This window comes from Macrobrachium nipponense, chromosome 3 (assembly GCF_015104395.2).
Source record: "Macrobrachium nipponense isolate FS-2020 chromosome 3, ASM1510439v2, whole genome shotgun sequence".
Lineage (NCBI taxonomy): Eukaryota > Metazoa > Arthropoda > Malacostraca > Decapoda > Palaemonidae > Macrobrachium > Macrobrachium nipponense.
The window spans coordinates 39,783,139-39,803,687 of NC_087202.1; the positions used below are offsets into that span (position 1 = coordinate 39,783,139).

The 20,549-nt window shown below is 32.8% G+C and overlaps 1 protein-coding gene across 1 annotated transcript in view; it reads left to right on the forward strand.

Annotated features, from left to right (window-relative positions):
• The window catches only part of LOC135222364 (lysosomal aspartic protease-like), a 5,636-nt gene extending 2,116 nt beyond the window's left edge, over nt 1-3,520 (forward strand). The window contains exons 4-9 of the mRNA XM_064260451.1: nt 1-77; nt 906-1,118; nt 1,891-2,013; nt 2,204-2,303; nt 2,832-2,975; nt 3,266-3,520. The exon at nt 1-77 is cut by the window's left edge and continues 29 nt beyond it. Of these exons, the coding sequence (XP_064116521.1) occupies nt 1-77; nt 906-1,118; nt 1,891-2,013; nt 2,204-2,303; nt 2,832-2,975; nt 3,266-3,427 (819 nt within the window). The 3' untranslated portion in view covers nt 3,428-3,520. The remainder of the gene's footprint in view (nt 78-905; nt 1,119-1,890; nt 2,014-2,203; nt 2,304-2,831; nt 2,976-3,265) is intronic.
• Nucleotides 3,521-20,549: the final 17,029 nt, after the last annotated feature.

A 20,549-nucleotide genomic window follows, 5' to 3' on the forward strand; every position in this document is an offset into this window, starting at 1 on the left:
ACCTCAACTTACAAACCGAATGGCACAGACTTCCACATTCAGTATGGCTCTGGGGCTCTTTCAGGATTCTTATCTAGGTAAGGTGTCTCTTTTATATCATCAAAGGTTAACTCAAGCATTTCCTTATCGAATTGAGTGGAGTATGTAAAAGAGCACTGTTCATAACTTAATCAGGGCATTTCCTTAAAGAGAATAATTGGCGTATCCTTAAGGTCAAAATTCACAGCTTAAATACGACGTTTCCTTATTCAGATTAACCGGAGTATACTTAAGAACGTAATTCATAGTTTAAACATGACGTTTCCTTGACCTGAGTAACAGGAGTATCCTTTAGATCATAATTCAGAGCTTAAACACGACGTTTCCTTTATAAGAGTAACAAGAGTATACTTGAGAACGTAATTCAAAGCTTAAATACAACGTTTCCTTTATCAGAGTAACAGGAGTATCTTTGAAATATAAAATTCACAGCTTAAACGCGACGTTTCCTTTATGAGAATAACAGGAGCATCCTTAATATATAAAATTCACAGCTTAAACACAACGTTTCCTTTATCAGAGTAACAGGAGCATCCTTAAGATATAAAATTCAAAGCTTAAACACAATGTTTCCTTTATCAGAATAACAGGAGCATCCTTAAGATATAAAATTCACAGCTCAAACACGACGTTTCCTTTATCAGTGTAACAGGAGTACCCATGAGAACGTGATTCATAGCTTAAACACAACGTTTCCTTGATCAGAGTAACTGGACAATCTTTGAGATCATAATTTATAACATAAACAAAACGTTTCATTGATCAGAGTAACTCTAGTGTCCTTGAAAACATAATTCACTGCTTACCCAGCGAACGGAAATGACCAATGAGACTGAATTATGTAATTTTCCGCGTGTACCAAACAGCGACACCGTCACCGTCGGCACCACATCAGTAGTGGACCAGACATTCGCTGAGGCTACTAACGAACCAGGCTTGGCATTCGTCGCAGGGAAGTTCGATGGCATCATGGGCATGGCATTCACCGACATCTCTGTGATGGGTATCCCGACCGTCTTCGACACCATGATTGATCAGGGAGTGGTTGACGAACCCATCTTCTCCTTCTTCCTCAACCAGTGAGTTTTCTGTGTGATGATAATGCATGATCATTCATGATACCATTACACCAATCACTCGATTATTATCATTATCATTATATATAAACGCGCGCCTGGGAGTAAATGACAAATGATACTATGAAGTCAAAAACTATCCATGGCATATTTAATTATTTTTAACACTGAAGAAACGTTTATTATTATTACTATTATTATTATTATTATTATTATTATTATTATTATTATTATTATTATTATTATTATTATTATTATTATTATCATCATATGAACACGTCTGTAGGAGTAAAATACTATTGATACTAGAAAGAAAACAACAATTATATCCATATTTCATTATTTTTATCACTGAATAACTTATCATTATTATTATTATTATTATTATTATTATTATTATTATTATTATTATTATTATTATTTATTATTATTATTAACATTTTTTTTATTATTATTATTACTTCTGATACGCTTGTGAACACGCTCCCAAAACTAACAAATAAACCTACCATGAAAATAACTTATCAATGTTTTGTTGTCATAGTTAGAACAAAAAATAGAGTATTATTATTATTCTTCCGTTACTATTTATTGAGCGAGCAAGCACCCAGGATCAACGGCTATATAAAGGTAGGATTAGATTTTTTTTATTATTATTACTAAATCTAATTCAGTCGTACACTCCTGTTGCTTCAGAACACACCCAGGAGTGAACAGCTAAGTTCCAGTTAAAGGAATACCGCAGAATTGTTTTTATTTTTCATTCTTATTACAGCGACTTGTCCGGCGAAGTCGGTGGCGAGCTGGTCTTGGGAGGATCTGACCCAGCCCACTACGAAGGGGAATTCCATTACGTGCCTGTCTCCAGGGTTGGATATTGGCAGCTGACAGCCGACGCGTAAGAGCAGTTGACTGAATTTTCAGAAAGTGCTAGTTCAAGTTGGAATAGAGAATGCTTGAACTGCACTCTTCATCAATATTGACTAAACATACGCCTATAATCTACATTAGTAAGATAAGAATAAATCGTGAAACTCCTCGGTTACTCAGAACACTAGTTGCCATCTTTTATACCACTTTCTCTACAGGATTAAGGTCGGCGGTGTTACTAAAGAGTTCTGCAACCCTTGTGAGTCTATTGTGGATACTGGTACGTCACTCATTGCTGGTCCCAAGGCTGATGTTAAGGTGAGATTTTTCGGCTCTAATAGTAACTGTACGTCTCAGTAAGATTTGTTCAATGCATATCTATGTTCACCGATTTATGTAAGCATTCATTCTATTTCGTTACATTCATACCTCAAGTAAAATCTGGTTTTATATATGCATAAGTATATATATATATATATATATATATATATATATATATATATATATATATATATATATATATATATATATATAAGTGTGTGTGTGTATATATATGTATATATATATATAATATATATACTATATATATATATATATATATAATATATATATATGTATATGTATATATATGTATGATATATATATATATATATATATATATATATATATATTATATATATATATATATATATATATATATACATGCAATCAAATCCCTATTGCATATATGACGTCCTATAGACAACAATCTTGAAGTTAGAGCAAAGATTATGCAGTAAGGAAATAATGAATTTTCTCCATTCTATAATTTACCATAATATATCGTGTTTTTATTATTTCTTTCAGTCAATTATGCACGACCTTGGAGCCTTCCCCCTCTTTGGAGGGGAATACATCATCAACTGCAACAAAGTTGAATCTATGCCAATCGTATCTTTCACCCTCGGTGGCCGGGACTACGAATTAACTGGACCCGAATTAGTCATTGAGGTAAACAAGATGAACCATCTACCCTCTTAGTGAAAGGAATGAAAAGATAATAGCTCATTATATCTACATTGTTTAAAACGCAAATATTAGATCTTGATGATGAGTTTCTGTTTAAAATCAATTTTTTTGGGGAGGAGGTTTATTCATTATTTATCTGCCGTCTTTTTCAACGTAGTTTGTTCCAAGATTTTAATTACTTTTTTATTTCCTTAGAACGTTTTATGCTTTCAGCAATGCTTCCATTTTCCACAACTCTATTTCTTATGAGAGTTTTCTTCTTATCCCTTCAGAACGTTGATGAAGCAACTGGGAAGAGAACGTGCATCGTAGGGATTCTCGGAATCGACCTGGGAGTCGACCTTTGGATCCTCGGCGATCCCTTCATCGCTCGATACTACACTGAATTCGACGTAGGAAACAAGCGCATGGGTTTCGCCAAGTCCCTTGCTTAGAATCAACACTAACTTCAAACAAGCATTATCACATGATTTGAGAGATTTCGAAGTCTGAATTAGTTTATAAAGACGATTAAATCTTAAAAAAAATGGCACGAAGAGTATTAATAAAAAATTGTCACATCTTCGCAATTTGAATGATCATTGTTTGAGTAACCACGAACGTATAAGTCAGTTCTAAACAGTACCCTCAGGAATATTCCCCAGTAAAGCATTTTAGGAACTAAGAAAAAAAACTATCTAATTGGAGCCCATTAAATCATGAATTGAGAGAGAGACCTTACAGACCTTACAGACCTTACAGTTCGTTCGGGTTGCCCCAGGTCCCTCAGTGTGAGGCGCCTCTAATGTCTACCAGAGAGTTGCTAGTACATCTTCCGGTATATTTTGCATCTTCCAATCTTGGATGGTCTGGGATGCAGTTTAGATATTTGTCGAGCTTATTCTTAAACACATCTATGCTCACTCCTGATATATTCCTCAGATGAGCTGGCAACGCATTGAATAGACGCTGCATTATCGATGCTGGTGCGTTGTGGATTAATGTCCTGTGTGCTTTCCTTATTTTTCCTGGTATAGTTTTGGGCACTATTAATCTACCTCTGCTTGCTCTTTCTGATATTTTTAGTTCCATGATATTTTCTGTTATTCCTTCTATCTGTTTCCATGCCTGAATTATCATGTAGCGTTCTCTTCTCCTTTCTAGACTATATAATTTTAAGGATTGTAGTCTTTCCCAGTAGTCTAGGTCCTTAACTTCTTCTATTCTAGCTGTAAAGGACCTTTGTACACTCTCTATTTGTGCAATATCCTTTTGATAGTGTGGGTACCATATCATATTGCAATATTCAAGTGGACTACGAACATATGTTTTATAAAGCATAATCATGTGTTCAGCTTTTCTTGTTTTGAAGTGCCGTAACAACATTCCCATTTTTGCTTTACATTTTGCCAACAGAATTGCTATTTGATCACTGCATAACACGTTCCTATTCATCATCACACCAAGGTCTTTAACTGCTTCCTTATTTGTGATTGTCTCATTATTAGGTCCCCTATATGCATATAGCTTTCCTTCTCTGTCTCCATAATTTATTGATTCAAATTTATCAGAGTTAAATACCATCCTATTTTCCTCTGCCCAATCATATACTTTGTTAAGGTCTCTTTGTAGAGCGTTCCTATCTTCATCACAAGTAATTTCTCTACTTATTCTTGTGTCATCAGCGAAACTACTCACTACCGAATCCTTAACATTACTGTCTATGTCTTCAATCATAATAACAAACAATATTGCAGCTAGCACCGTACCTTGTGGCACACCGGATATTACCTTGGTTTCATCCGATTTCTCATCGTTTGCAATAACTATCTGTTTTCTGTTGTGTAAAAATTCTTTTAACCATCTTCCTACTTTATCTACGATATTGTGTTTTCTAATTTTCTTTGCTAATATATTATGGTCTACTTTGTCAAAAGCTTTTGCAAAGTCTAGATAAACCACATCTGTTTCATTTCCGCTTTTCATATTTTTGAATATGTTCTCACGGTGGACTAACAGTTGGGTTTGTGTACTTTTTCCGGGTACGAAACCGTGTTGTCCTATATTAAACAAATTATTTTTTATTAAATGTTTCATAATATTTTTCTTCATTACCCTTTCATACACTTTCATAATATGTGATGTTAGACTCACAGGCCTATAATTACTTGCCTCTAGTCTTGATCCACTTTTGAAAGTAGGGGTAATATATGCTAATTTGTGCTCATCATAAATCTTGCCTGTATCTACACTTTGTCTTAATAATAATGCAAGTGGCTTTGCGATAGAATGAACTACTTTCTTTAACAAAATAGCAGGAACTCCATCAGGCCCAGCTGCAGTTCCATTTTTAATTTCATTAATAGCCTGCACAATATCAGCTTCATTAATATCTATGTCAGCTAAATATTCACTATTTTCATCCCTTACTTCTATATCATTATCTTCATTATCTATTCTAAGGGGGAATTCTCTCTTATATCGTTCTGCCAATATGTTGCAAATTTCCTTTTTTTCATTCGTTAATCTCCCTTCAATTCTTAGAGGGCCTATTTCTATTCTTCTTTTATTCATCTTCTTCGCGTATGAGTATAATAGTTTGGGGTTTTGCTTGATATTTAATAGGGTTTTTTCTTCCAAGTCCCTTTTTTCATTTTCTTTTGATTGTATAATCTTTTGTTCTGCATTTTCTATCTTACTTTTTAGTTCTATAACTTTCCATGCATTTTTTTCTTTTGCAAGACCTTTTTTCCACTTTCTGATTTTCTGGAACAAGATCCTTCTGTCTCTTGGTATGCATGAATGATGTTTACTTTTCTTCTTCGGTATATATTTATCCACTATTTTCTCCAATATTTTATATAATATCTCCGTATTTACCCTTATGTCATCACTTACGAAAATGTTATCCCAATCTTTGTTTAATTCTTCATTAATTTCTGACCATTTTATAATTTTACTGTAGAAGTTGTATTTTCCATATCCTTCCCACTTTTTCATTTCTTGCTTATCTCTATTTTCACTTGCTTTGGAATGAACTGTTAATTCTATGACATTATGGTCTGAAATACTCGCATTATAAACTATTATTTCTTTAACATAATTCATCTCGTTCACAAATACTAGGTCTAAAGTATTTTCCTTTCTTGTTGGCAGGTGATTTATTTGTTGAATGTTGTATTCTAGTAGCATATCTAATAGCTTTTCAAATTGCCTCTTATCTTCTGCACTACTATTACTCTCTTTTTTATATGTATAAGTACAACCACAATCTCCTATTCGTTCTTTCCATTCTACGAAAGGAAAGTTGAAGTCACCAGATAGGAGAATAGTCCAGTCCTTGTGATTTCTACATATATCATCCAATTTTTCAATTATTAAGTCAAACTCTTTAGTATTAGGAGGTCTATATATTACTATGTTCATTAATTTTTCAGATTCAAATTCTACCGCTATTAGTTCACATTCTGAGTTACTATATTTCTCATATATTTTTCCTTGTTTTTTGTCTTTCCCATATATTGCGGTTCCCCCTTGATCCTATTTTTCTATCTGATCTATAAGTTTGGAACCCTTTTATTTGATCATCATTCCCAGTCTCTTGGGAATACCAGGTTTCACTTATATTCATTATATCTATTTTCTTTTCATTTTGGTTAGTTCTTCTAAGTACTCTATTTTTCTTTTTGAGTTACTCGTAACTAAACCCTGCGCATTCATCACTATGATGGTTTGCGTGTTTTCTCCTTCATTTAATAATGGTAGTAATAAGGATTTTCCCATGTCCCTTTCCTGTTCTGGTATGTTGTTCTTTTTTTCATTTCCAGAAATTCTGACATTAAAAAATCCAACTTTTCCATAATATTTGATCTTCCTTCATCATAATTATTCATTTTGTGTCTGAATCTGCAATTTTCTCCGTTTCTGCAATATCCTCTTGCATAATAAATACAGTTATTATCTCTTGAGTAGAATTTCGGAGCTGATGCTTTGAAATTTTTTGCTGACACCTCTGCATATCTCATTGGTGGTTTGCTTTTCTCTTTTACCTGATATTCTTGATTTCTCTCTTTATTTGTTTCTTTCTTATTTTGGATTTTATTACTTGGTTGGTTATTTATTTGATTATGATTCATGGCTACAGGGTGCATATATTTGCATTTTTTGTCGAACTTACATCCTTTTCCTTCTTTTAGGTTTTTACATATTTTTGGATGCAGATCTCTGCAATCATCCCCATAGCCATCTAGGTATGCACATTTACCATATATTTCATAGTTTTGACATACCTTAGGATGTTTGTAGTAACATCTTTCTCCAAATCTGCAATTCCCTCTTTTCAAAAGGTTGCAGATTTTGTCTTTCTTGTCTATTTTTTCCTCTTTCCCGTCATTGTGTAGATCTGGGTAGAGCCTCTTCGGGATTTGCTTTTCTGTTGTCATATCGTAATTTATTTCTTCGTAGGTATGCTGCTTTATTGCCTCATATGTAGTATCAATGAGTATCTCTGCATCCATACTTTTATCTTGTTCTTTGTTTTCCTTATTTTTTTTCTGTCATTTCATTTTTGTTTACTTCTCTTCCGTTTTCCTCTTCTTCTTCTTCTTCTTCTTCCTCTTCCTCTTCTTCTTCATCCTCAACTATTTGTACATTCAATCTTGATTTAATAACATTGTCTATCCATGATAGACATGTTGAACAAAAAATTCTTGTATCTTTTCTCAAATCTTGCATTACCTCAGCACACTGTGGATGGGTCGGAATGTTGCATGCAGCACATTTTCTGATTAGGTTTTGTGGATTGACTATGCTATACCAAACCTTACACAGTTTGCATGCTTTTGGCATTCTTTTTCCTAATGCATCAATTAGGATATTCACAAGATTCACCTTATTCATTTTCTTTGTCGGAATATGTTGGTTTATGTATATTTTCTTTATGAGTCTCTTGACCACTTGGATTTTATTTGGAACTTCTTCAATTATTTTCAAGATGTTTTCATTAGATTTGTTCCAGTTTGAAGGATTATATCCTTCTAATATATCTATGAATGCTTTTGTATCTTTTTGGTTAGGACTGTTGCTGATTTCATAGATGAGAAATGCCAGTTCCCTTCCTGCTACCTCATCGTATTGCGAATCCGCCAAGCAAGCTAAATTACGCCACTTCTTCCCGCAGTTGGAACTTACTGCCATCTTGTTCTGATTTACAGTATTACACTTGATAAACTAACTTAGAAGACGCTTTATCCTACTATTTTCACACTAATCTTATCACCGATAGTTCACGAACACTTCTAGATATTTCTCAAATTCTAGTCGTATGTTAAACTTGTGATATCTGTTGATTAATCTGACTTCACGCGGGTACGTCTCACCAAGCAAGAGAGAGAGAGAGAGAGAGAAGAGAGAGGAGTGAAATGTTTACAAAAAACATAACAGTCCTTTTACTTATTTACTTAAATTATAAGCTACAAATTAAGTTAATGCAATCAGGAAAGACAATACCCAATGCAGGGATGATAATAGTAATATAATAGTTTTTATTATTAACTCAAGGCCATATACATGGAATATACAAAGAATAAATAATAACATATAGTCTAGATACATAGGCTAACATTATAAAAAAAAAAAAGATTAATCGGCAATATCCACACCTGTTGAGGTAGTATAAAAGATGGTAATCAAAATAATGGTCTTAACCGTAATAAATTGAGAATAGTTAAAAAAATTTAATGTAAAAACTATATTGGTTATAATTACAGTAATAATGAAAAAAGGAAAATACCAGTAATAACAATAATCGTAGCAATACAATAATAATGACATATTCTGTAGATGACATTGTGCAAGACCATAAACCACAGAGCAATCGAATGACTGGTGCTTGCACAGAACCAGTATAAAAAGAGGCACGATTCAGTTGCAAAAGCCCTCCACTGAAGCCCGTGCAAGAAACACCAGCCAGCTTGCAGTAATCAGTCATACGTACACCAACCTGAAGGAGTGCAAGAAAACGATCAGGCAAAGATCCTCTGGGACTATGGCATCAGAACAGATAGGGTTATACGTGCCAATAGACCAGACGTGACGTTGACTGACAAAATCAAAAAGAAAATATCACTGACTGATGTTGCAATACCATGAGACACCAGAGTAAATGAGAAAAAAATGAGAGAAAATTTATAAGTATCAAGACATGAAAATAGCAATAAGAAGGATAAGGGATATGCCAGTGGAAATTGTACCCATAATCATAGGAACACATAAGCACGATCCAAAGATAACTGAAAATAAACCTGGAAAAACTAGATGTCAAAGTAGCTCCATGACTCATGTAGACGAGTGTGCTACTAGAAACAGCGCACATAGTGAGAAAGTGATTACTCCTGAAGAGGCAGAATGCACCACGGAATTCCACCCTTTAAAAACTACCCAGTCGAATTGGATGACTGTGATAGACCAGATAATAACAATAATAATAACGAGATATCATTAAACAACTAATAATTGATAGAAATACATTGCCTACGTTTCTGACCTCAACAGCAGCAAAACAGTGAGAACTAAATAAGGCAATATGGTTTTTTTTTTCTTATCCGAAGTTTGAACTCTCTTTGAATGAGAGAGTGATGGCTATTTCCAGCTAGAATTTCTTACATATCAAAATTAAAGAGTTAAAAAAGAAAAAAAAAACTATGCTTGCTGAAAACGTGGTCTGCGATGATGTTTAGTCTAAGCTTGTTATTGTAATTTCTGTTCGTCAACCTTAGGCGTTAGGGCGGAGTAATTCCACTCTTTATTTACCCATTATTTCATGCACACCCTGTTAAAATCTATGCTCTAAAAATTGAGATAACTACCTTGTCTGTCCTATTTTTTAAAGATTCAACCACAAATAAATTGCAATAGGTAAAATATTTGGCATCTGCCTTGCTTCCTTTAATATCTACAATGCGTGTACGTGTGTGTATATACACACACATATCTATATTATAGAAATGATCAACACACAAGCACGTTTGGAACAGATATAAACTTCTGACTCCCATCAGGATCGAACTCAGGTCTTTCGATTAAGAGACTCTATGAATAATCTGTAAGACTGCAAGATTTATCGATACGAAAACAAATTGTTTGAAAAATTTTGAAAAATTAATCTTGAGAAAATTTACTGGATTTTATTGGGTACCTATTATCCGAAGAAGATTAAGATTTAAAAAAAATTTATCTCTATCTATATGACTTAAAATTTTAATTACAAATGTTTTTTTTAAACATATTAACGGCATATATCTTTTTAGTAGTTATTATATAAAAGTCGTTTATAATTATAAATCAATTTTTCTGCCAAACTTATAATTTTTTACTTAAGATATATATTTTATATCAATAATTCTTTTACTTGGACGCTGAAATATTATTATAAGATTTTCGTAACTTGTATTTATTAATTTTGATTTGTAAGAAAATATTTTCTTCTCGAACACAAGAGTTCCGTTTTCTATTTCTCTGATATTTCTTATTAAAAACTAATTCTCGTTACTGTAATTTAATGGGGATAGGTTAGGTCTTTAAAGACTTTTATCTGATGAATAGAATAGGATACAACAACATTACATTCACCTATTTTGATTGACTGTTAATTAACACAGAAATATTTTCCTTACTAAGCTCTAAAAAGAATATTATTGGATTATTCCACTTTAATTTCAGCATTATATTTTGGTCTATGAAATAACGTGAAAAATTTTTTTCTTTGAACTTGATAAATCTGGTTTCGGTTTTAGGTAAGTATATTTTTCTTTCTCAAGCAAAGGAGTTATTTCTAGTAAGAATTCAGATACAATTCTGAAGTGAGATCAATGATTTAGAACACAATGTGAACACTTTCTTTCACAGTGATATTGGAAGAAAAATCATGACATTTTCCGTGTCCTTTTTCATATACCTATACACCTTTTATAGTTTCCCACTATTTGTTTTACGTAGAACAAGAAAAAAAGACAAAAGATAAACGAGATAAAACTTGAAGTACAAGAGATAAACAGAACTTTGAGCTTCTATGGGGAATTTCAGTTTCCTAACCATGCGAAAAAGTCAGGTGTTAAAACAACGCCAATGAATATCGCCTCACCATAGTAGTAACATCTTACTGCTCATGGCTTATTATGCTCAATATTTCTCACAAGAAAAATAAAATAATTTACCGATGTGCGAATGACAAACAGGGACAGTCATTTTTCTTTACTTATTACTGGTCTTAGATTCTTTCACTCTAGTGGTTGCACAGACAGCAGAAATAACTTTTTAAAATTCAAGCCGAAGAACATCAGCAGTTTATATATAATATATATATATATATCTATATATATGTATTATATATTATATATATATATATATTATATTATTATATATATATATATATTAATTTATATCTATAATTATATATATTATATATATATTAATTTCTATATTATATATATAAATATATATATATTATATATATATATAATATATGTTTAATTTTTAATCAAGAAGAAATAAGAAACATGATGATTATACGAACAGAGTTGCAACCACGAAGAAAAAATGAAACAGTGGAAATGCTAAGTACTTTCGTGTTATTACCAAGACATGGTCACAGCAACTAAAGATATACAGAAGCAAGGGCCTTGCTTCTGTATATCTTCAGTTGCTGTGACCATGTCTTGGTAATAAAACGAACGTACTTAGCATCTCCACTGTTTCAATTTTCCTTCGTGGTTGCAGCTTTGTTCATATACAGAAATGGTATGAATTTATAATGTATATATATATATATATATATTATATATATATATATATATATATATATATATATATATTATATATATACATATACATACATATATATATATATATATAAGGAATATATATATATATAAAGATATATAAATATATATATATATCATATATATATATATAATATATATAATATCTATATATATATATAATCATATTAAAGATAGAATATATATAATACCCATAATAGATATATATATATATAGGTATATATATATATATAAATATTATAAAATCTTTACATATATATATATATATAGAATAATCATATATATATATATATATATATATATATATAAAATATATAGATAAAATATATATATATATGGTATATATATATATATATATATATATATATATATATATATATATATATATAATATATATACATCTAGTATATATATATATATAGATATATATATTGTATGTAGAGATACAAACAGACAAACACACTCTCACGCACACAAATACGGGGAGAGAGAGAGAGAGAGAGAGAGAGAGAGAGAGAGAGAGAGAGAGAGAGAGAGAGCGGTGTTTCTGTAATACGTAAGAGTCAGCGTTTGACAGCCTAAGCCTAAGGAAAATATCATCACATAGTAGACGGCTTATCCAAGCCTGATTACAATTCACAGAAAATGAAATTGTTAGTAACACCAGAATCAGTTCATCGGGAAAATGAAACAAAATACAAGATGAAAAAATATTCTATAAAAAAGAAATGACGAAATAAAATTGATGAAAGTAATCAGACTTATGACTGGTATTTGATAATTACTTCGCCTCCGGCTGATTGATTACGGCTGTTATTACGTGAGGGGAGCTCGCTTTTTATTGGAATGAAAACTGAAAAAAAAATATATATGGTCTTATTTTCGAATAAATGTATTTAGTAATCACCTTAGGCTTCATTACTTGCTGATAAAGTCCACCTCTAATTAAGCCATGATACTTCAGTGACTTACTGCAATAAAAATGGTGGCATGTGGCAGCGCCATTGCATCTATGAAGGGTGCTGCCATCTTACAGCAGGAAAGATAGTATCAAAGTTCCTCTGCTTTTTGGTATCAATCGTTTTTCTTATGCTTGGAAGCACTGATCCATTGATTTATAAAAACGAGATAACAGAGACGGAAGTTGTCGTATGAAATAGATCAGCATATTAATTATAAGTATTATGATTCATTTTCATTTAGAATGAACTGAATGAAGATAATTTCTGAATGGAAAACTAGAGATGCTAATTTCATTTAAAACTCTCAAGTAGCATGCAGACTTAATGTAGTAAATCCTGAGAATTTAAAAGGAGAGAAGGGGACAGAGAAGGAGATAGAAAAGAAAGAAAGTAAGCTTATATCAAATATTGAACGAATAAAAAAAGTTACAACGAATGCTCAAAAATAGTTGGAAGCGTTATCGTAAGAGCAGTTGGGTAATTCATTTTAATGGAAATATATATTCCACTTTCTTTTGATTTTTCATTATATTCATGCGAGATAAATTATAAAAAGTAGAGGATGTCGTTGGCAACAAAAAATCTACCTGGAAATCTCTTACTGTAAAGATTTGATGTAGTTGCCTTTTTTGAAGTGAAAGGATTACATGCTCAACATTATTACCAAGGACTTAAAATCTACAAAACAGCACAAACGGTGAAGAGATGGCACAGAAAGTTGTGGGACACCCAGAGAGGTAGTTCCAATACAGAGACAAGGAAACGGTGCTGCAGGTATATACATCAATAGTTAGACCTAATGTTGAATATGCAGTACACTTTTGCTCATCAACACTAAGAAAGAATATAAATAAACTGGAAGAGGTACACGCAAGAGCCACAAAGTTAATTCCATCCATCAGGCAAATAGGCTACCAGAGAAGACTAGACAGTCTGAACACGTATGACTTAGAAACACGACGATTGCCAGGAAAACTAATAGAAACATTCAAAATACTGAAAGGCATGACAAAAGTAGACAGTGACCTCCTCACATTAAAACCAGAGAGGTGTCATAAGCAAAGAACAGCGACGGTGAAGAATAACTGGGTAGAAAGGACGAGAAGACGTTGTTTTCCACTTGGCATGGCCCTAAGAAAGAAGAGGGAGGTTTGAGACGTTGAGGGTCAAAGCATTAGACAAACAATAGACATTGTCAAACATACTGACCAATATGCAAACGCCTTTTATATCAGACAGTATAAAAGCGTTTCTCTGACAATCTACGCTACTCTTTATAAAACTACTAGAGGATTCTTTCCAACATTACCTCAATTTGAAGGTGCTACATTTGATTAGACGACCTGATCAAGCCAGATCTCTCCTTTCATTTCCCCTGTCTTTTGTTCGGCGCGAAATATAAGCTCGAATTTCCGCATCAAATGAGGGATTACCATCGTATTTTTTTTTTAACTCTAGGTAATGACTCTTTGTTTATTATTTGACACTTGAACGCTCACGCGGAATACTAACCAATGAATCAAAACATAAAATCTACTCTGATGCAAACTAATTAAACAGACTTCATGCCCCGGGGCCTCAGAAGAGTATTGAGTTCGAGTATACTGATTCCACTGTCGCTCGTTCATCAAGAGGCGTTGCTATGGAAACTGGCTTGTGGTACTTGTCATTTACACTTAATGATGATTTAAAGCATTAAAACTCTCTCTCTCTCTCTCTCTCTCTCTCTCTCTCTCTCTCTCTCTCTCTCTCATGCACACACCTAAACAAGGTGATTATTTATATAAACCCAGTATGAATCTCTCTCAACATATATTCAGAGGAAAGTTTTGTGATGGCACTATTCATTTTTGAAAGTTCATATTGACCTACGATCTCAATATACCAGTGAGTGAGCAAATCATACAGACCTTACTTTTGAAAGGATTTGCGAGTATTATGCAAAACTAAATGTGAATTGTGTGTGTGGGTGTGTGTGCTTGTGTGTGTGTGTGTGTGTTTAGTTACACATGAGTCTCAGTTTCACAGCTGTACCTGCTCCATCCAAAAGCTTTTGTTCAATTTGAAATGAATTGTACGTATAATCGTAATTTCGTAATTTTAACTTTTTTTTTTTTTTTTTTGCGTAGTAATGAAAACTTCGCTGTAGATCATTTTGCCATATGCGAATGGTCGAAAATTATATCTTTGTTTACAAGAACACTATATGTGTTTATGATGATGACTGCATACTGAAACGTAATATGTATGATTTAAAATTCTAGAGTTGATGTATACTAAATGTATATGGATGTAGTGTTCATTTTCTGCTTCGGTCCGAGGGTTAAGAGCAGTGGCGGCTCGTGGCTATCATGCAAAAGGGTGCTGTTTATTACATATTTTTTTTAATTCCTTGATATTAACTGCATACACACACACATACACAAGCACACTGAGGAAGGCAGCAGAACCGCTCCCGAAAGCTACTATTTTGAATTTTACCCATTGACATTACTCGCTGACATTAATATAAAATGGGTTAAAGCTGAGAAGAAGAGGACATTAATGTGCTTATCATTTTTTCCCATTTACTGCAACTCACCATTGAGTTGATAATTCTGCATTACATATCATTAGTATCGTCACTAATTTGATCAATATCATTAACAGTACATACTGATTAAGCTTTGAGGGATTTTGATACACACCTCCCTCGAACAGCTTGACTAACACTGCTTGAGGGGGCAGTGCTCCCCTTACCCCTAAGCGGGGGCTGGCTACCACATTATCACCCTGCCAGCAAAATGAGAACTGCTGAACACCGCAGTTACACAAATTGTTTCAATTCATTCTTTGTTTATTTCACAAAAACAAGAGAATGATAACAATTTTCTAAGGATTATTGATAATCTATACTCATGTGTATATATATATATGAAATCTACAGGGGGTACTGCAGTTCCACAGTGCCTACGAACGAGCCGCCACTGGACTTAAGGGTAACCTCTCTCTGACAAATATCATGAGGGGATCTGAATCCTGCAATGGTTGCCGCATATAAGTGTGCAATCGAGAGGTTAGGATACTCGTACTTCTGTCACATGCGCACGCACGCGCACACACGAAACACACACACAAATATTATATATATGTATATATACATACATACATACATATATATATATATATATACATAAATATAAATATATATATACTATATATATATATATATGTATATATATATATTATATATATATATATATATATATATACTTACCAAAACATGCACTCTAATTTGTACTAACATTCCTATACACAAGCATGGGTGTCGACAAATAGGCACACACACACACACACACACACACACACACACACACACACTCATCAATCATACTGTTTTCTGTCATGTTGTGATAAATGTATTGATTTATCAACACATTATGGTAACTGCAGTTATTCACTTAAGGAATCCATTAAGCAGATAGGGTAATACAGTATTATGCAGATTCGAAAAAAGCTAATTGAAAAAACAAAACTTGAATTAATGGTTGTTAGGTCCCATTACGATTTATGATATCGCATTTATCACAACATACACTCTAATTTACACTAGCATTCCTATACGCACACATAGATATATATATATATATATATATATATATATATATATATATATATATATATATATATATATATATATATATATATATATATATATATATATATATATATATATATATATATATATATATATATATATATTATCTATATCTATATATATATATATATATATATATATATATATATATATATATATATATATATATATATATACGTGTGTGTGTGCCATTATTTCTATCACAACTTTGTTTCCAAACGGATATTTTCCATTGGTGTAATGATAGAGTAAGTCATATAAGCCCGAAGCCCATAAATATAAAGATTGTTTACCATATCGAAACTACTTTATAATTAGGCGAAAGTTAGAGAATTTTAGAATTTATACTGGTAGAACTTACTTGCTTCCATTACAGTTGACAATACACAACTGAAACAAAAGAACTCAATATAACACCCCCTCGGGTAATTACGGATTTGTGGAACCGAGCGTGTAATACATATTTACTTCTAAATATTATGCCACAGATTCATTTTATATATTTATCAGAGACCTGATTCTCTCATACCATGAAAAACTAGTTTCCGAGTGTAGACCACATCGGTCCAATGCATTATTTACACAAAAAGAACTCTGCTATTGGTAGAAATCGCAGCCAAATTCCAAAAATCAATAATGTAGAAAATATTGCTGCAGGTAATTTTCCACCTCTGGGGAAATCTCTTCTTTTTTTAGTTCCCTTTTTTTTGAGATATCATTCATCCGTTCTCCTTTACTGATCACCAAAGAACGACCGAATCAGCAAATATGTCTTTCCTTTGACCCTTGCTTTCAAAAGGACCCTGAGGGAGTGGTAGGAGTCCAGGAGTCCCGGAGGGGATTCGAGGAGAGATGTCGAATCCTGCCAGAATGCAATCCTTTTCCACTTTTTCCTACAAATCCGCTCACCCATCCTTTACCTTCTTCTTCTTCTTCTTCTCCCTCTTTTTCTCCTTACCTCTGTCTTTTTCATTTCTCGTTTTCTTCTTTTCTGCTTCAAAAGAGAGCTGGTCCTCTGCTCATATAGAGAAATCATCAACGGGAAGGAACTTCTTCTTTTAGGGGGAGGGACATTGCAAGACGATTTGGGCGACAGTGCTTCAGGAACATCGATGGGGGGACCAAAGCAAAGAAGACGAAAGTCAGATTGATGTTGGGGCTCTACTTTGATCCTTTTGTGTTCTAGTCGTGGGATCTCTTGAGCTCCCCCCTACCCTCCTCCCTAACCCAGCCCCCAACACCCCCATTTGGATTTCGTCCTTTTTGATCATACTATTGACCCTTTTGAAAATTCGTGCATGATGCCAACTTTCGGTACTGGGGAGAGAGAGAGGAGAGAGACGAGAGAGAGAGAGAGAGAGAGAGAGAGAGAGAGAGAGAGAGTTTCTTTTATTTTATACTCGAACATGACTTCCAAAATCATATTTAATCACACTTAGAAAAGTTGACCTACTGTAATATATATAGGTACCTATTTTATCATATTTATATTATATTATATATATAGATATATATATATATATATATATATATATATATATATATATATATGTATATATATATATATATATATATATATATATATATACATATATATATATATATATATATATATATATATATATATATATATATATATATATATACATATATATATATATATATATATATATATATATATATATATATATATATATATATATATATATATGACTCGTAAAAATGTTCTGTTACAACAGATTTCCCTCTAATAAAAGGAGAATATAAAACGCCAAAATATAGAGAGTAAGTATTATATTTCAGAGACTGCTGTCTCTCTCTTCAGGTAGGTAATGAAGGAGAAAATTTACGGAAAAGGCAGCATTTATACCAAGAGATCCATCCACAAGTAGCCAATTTAGGTCACCCCCGCTGATAATTCCTCTTTAATCTTCTTAAGCGCTGGTTGAAGGAGGACTTTATCTATGATATCTGAATCGCAGGCGCTCTTTGAGATGTTCATTACCTGCCTTTTTTTAATGAAGGCTGATTCTATCGTTTGGCTTTTGTGCCGACATAAAACTTTTAAGCTTTGATGTAAATTCCATATTCACAAAAGTACCAATACAGGACGTTCTACAGTTTTTGAGGGAAAAATTAGCCCCCTATTCAGATCATTTCCCACTGGCTCTCCACAAAATAATGAGAGATGTAGATGATATTCTAACATTTTGGGGTAATAGATGGGGCAATTTAAACGAATTCCTTTCAAAATAAAACGAATTAGTGCCCAGCATCAAATTTTAAATTAAATGGGAAACAGACCGCAACATTCTTTTCCTTGATGTTTTAATAATTAGAGACACGACAGTATACAAAATTACCATAGACAGAAAGTCAACGTTCTCACTTTCATACATTCACTAATTATTATGACATTTCTATCAAGGTAAACGTATCCAGCAACCTATTCTTGAAAGCCTTATGAATTTGTTCCTCAGATTTCCTGGTAAAACACTTTGAACTAATTCGTAAGCAGCTTTCTTCTTTAAGGTATCCTTCCATATAATTGAGAAAGCGATTCATAAAGCAAACGTAATTTTCTACCGACCCCCTCAAGACAAGACCAGAGAGACACCCAACAATGGCAAAAAAAAAAAAAAAAAAAAAAGAAATTCCACACCTGGACAAGATTACGGCGGTGACCCAGACTCTCGGAAAATCTAACCCTTTTGCCTTTACCTACCGAAATACCTTGGCCAAATCCCTGAATAACGTCCAACAAAAGACAATCCCCAAGAACTCTGGAGTATATGTAATTCCATGCCTGAACTGTGACCAATCTTGCATCGGTTCTACAGTAAAATCGCTTCCCCAGAGATAAATATAACATATACGGACAGTTAGGTATGGACAACAGAGCTCCAGCTATTTTTAACCAAATAGATAACCTTAACCACAGAATAAACTAGAATTTGTCATGTATAATTCATAGCAGCAGACGTCGGTACAAAAGCCAAATCATAAGAGTCAATCTTGCTTAAACAAAGACAGGTAATGAACATCTCAAAGGGTGCCTGTGAGTCAGATGTCATAGATAAAATCTTCCTTCAATCAACGCTTAAGAAGATTAGAGAGGAATTATCAGCGGGGGTAACCAAAACTGGCTACCTGTAGATGGATCTCTTGCTATAAATACTGCCTTTTCTGTAACTTTTCTCATTCATTAACTACATATATATATATATATATATATATATATATATATATATATATATATATCTATATATATTATATATATATAATATATTATATTACAGCTAATACACAGCCGTATCAATCTCAATTTCACTTCCCCTCCAAGATCTTTTGTTGAGGAATCGATCTTGAAGATATATGTTTTTAGCTTTATGATTAGGCAGATTGTTTCGAAGGAATGACCGAATCCGAAGACGGCGTAGGACCCGGATGGGCCCAAGCCCAATTATCATTCCCCGGCATAACCACATTAATGGGAGCGTTGATCAACGAAATCTGTTTAATTATAATAGAGAATTGCTTGTATTATCTTAAGACTCAACAGATTAGGGGAGGATTAATTTCCCACCAATGAGAGACTTCGAGATTGGAGGCTGTGGCGATTAACCTCTGGAGGCATAGTGATAAGGAATTGGGGATAATGATGAGGATGATGATGATGATGATGATTTGCAAATGGTAATGATTGGCCAGATGATAAGTGAATTAGAATACTGTTTATATTTTAAGCATAATAAAAGAAGGTATGCATATGAGGACACTGGACTGAATTATGTATATTGTGACTTGTGACTTGTTCGAAAATATTATTTTTCAGTATAGGTATGCCTTGAATATGTGGATTCATATATTTGTGCTTGACTCTTAATTATTTGTTTATCTGTTCATTAACTATGGTTTCAATTCTTGTAAATTTTATATATATATATATATATATATATATATATATATATATTATATATATATATATTATATATATATTACGTGGGTGGGCGGTTAGTTAAATTAATTATTTATTAATTAGATAAATTCTACCTTGTAATCACCATGGACCTACGTAACATGCCAATTAAGGCTGATGAGGCTGTATATTACATAAAATAAAAATGGAAGGTCGGCAGTT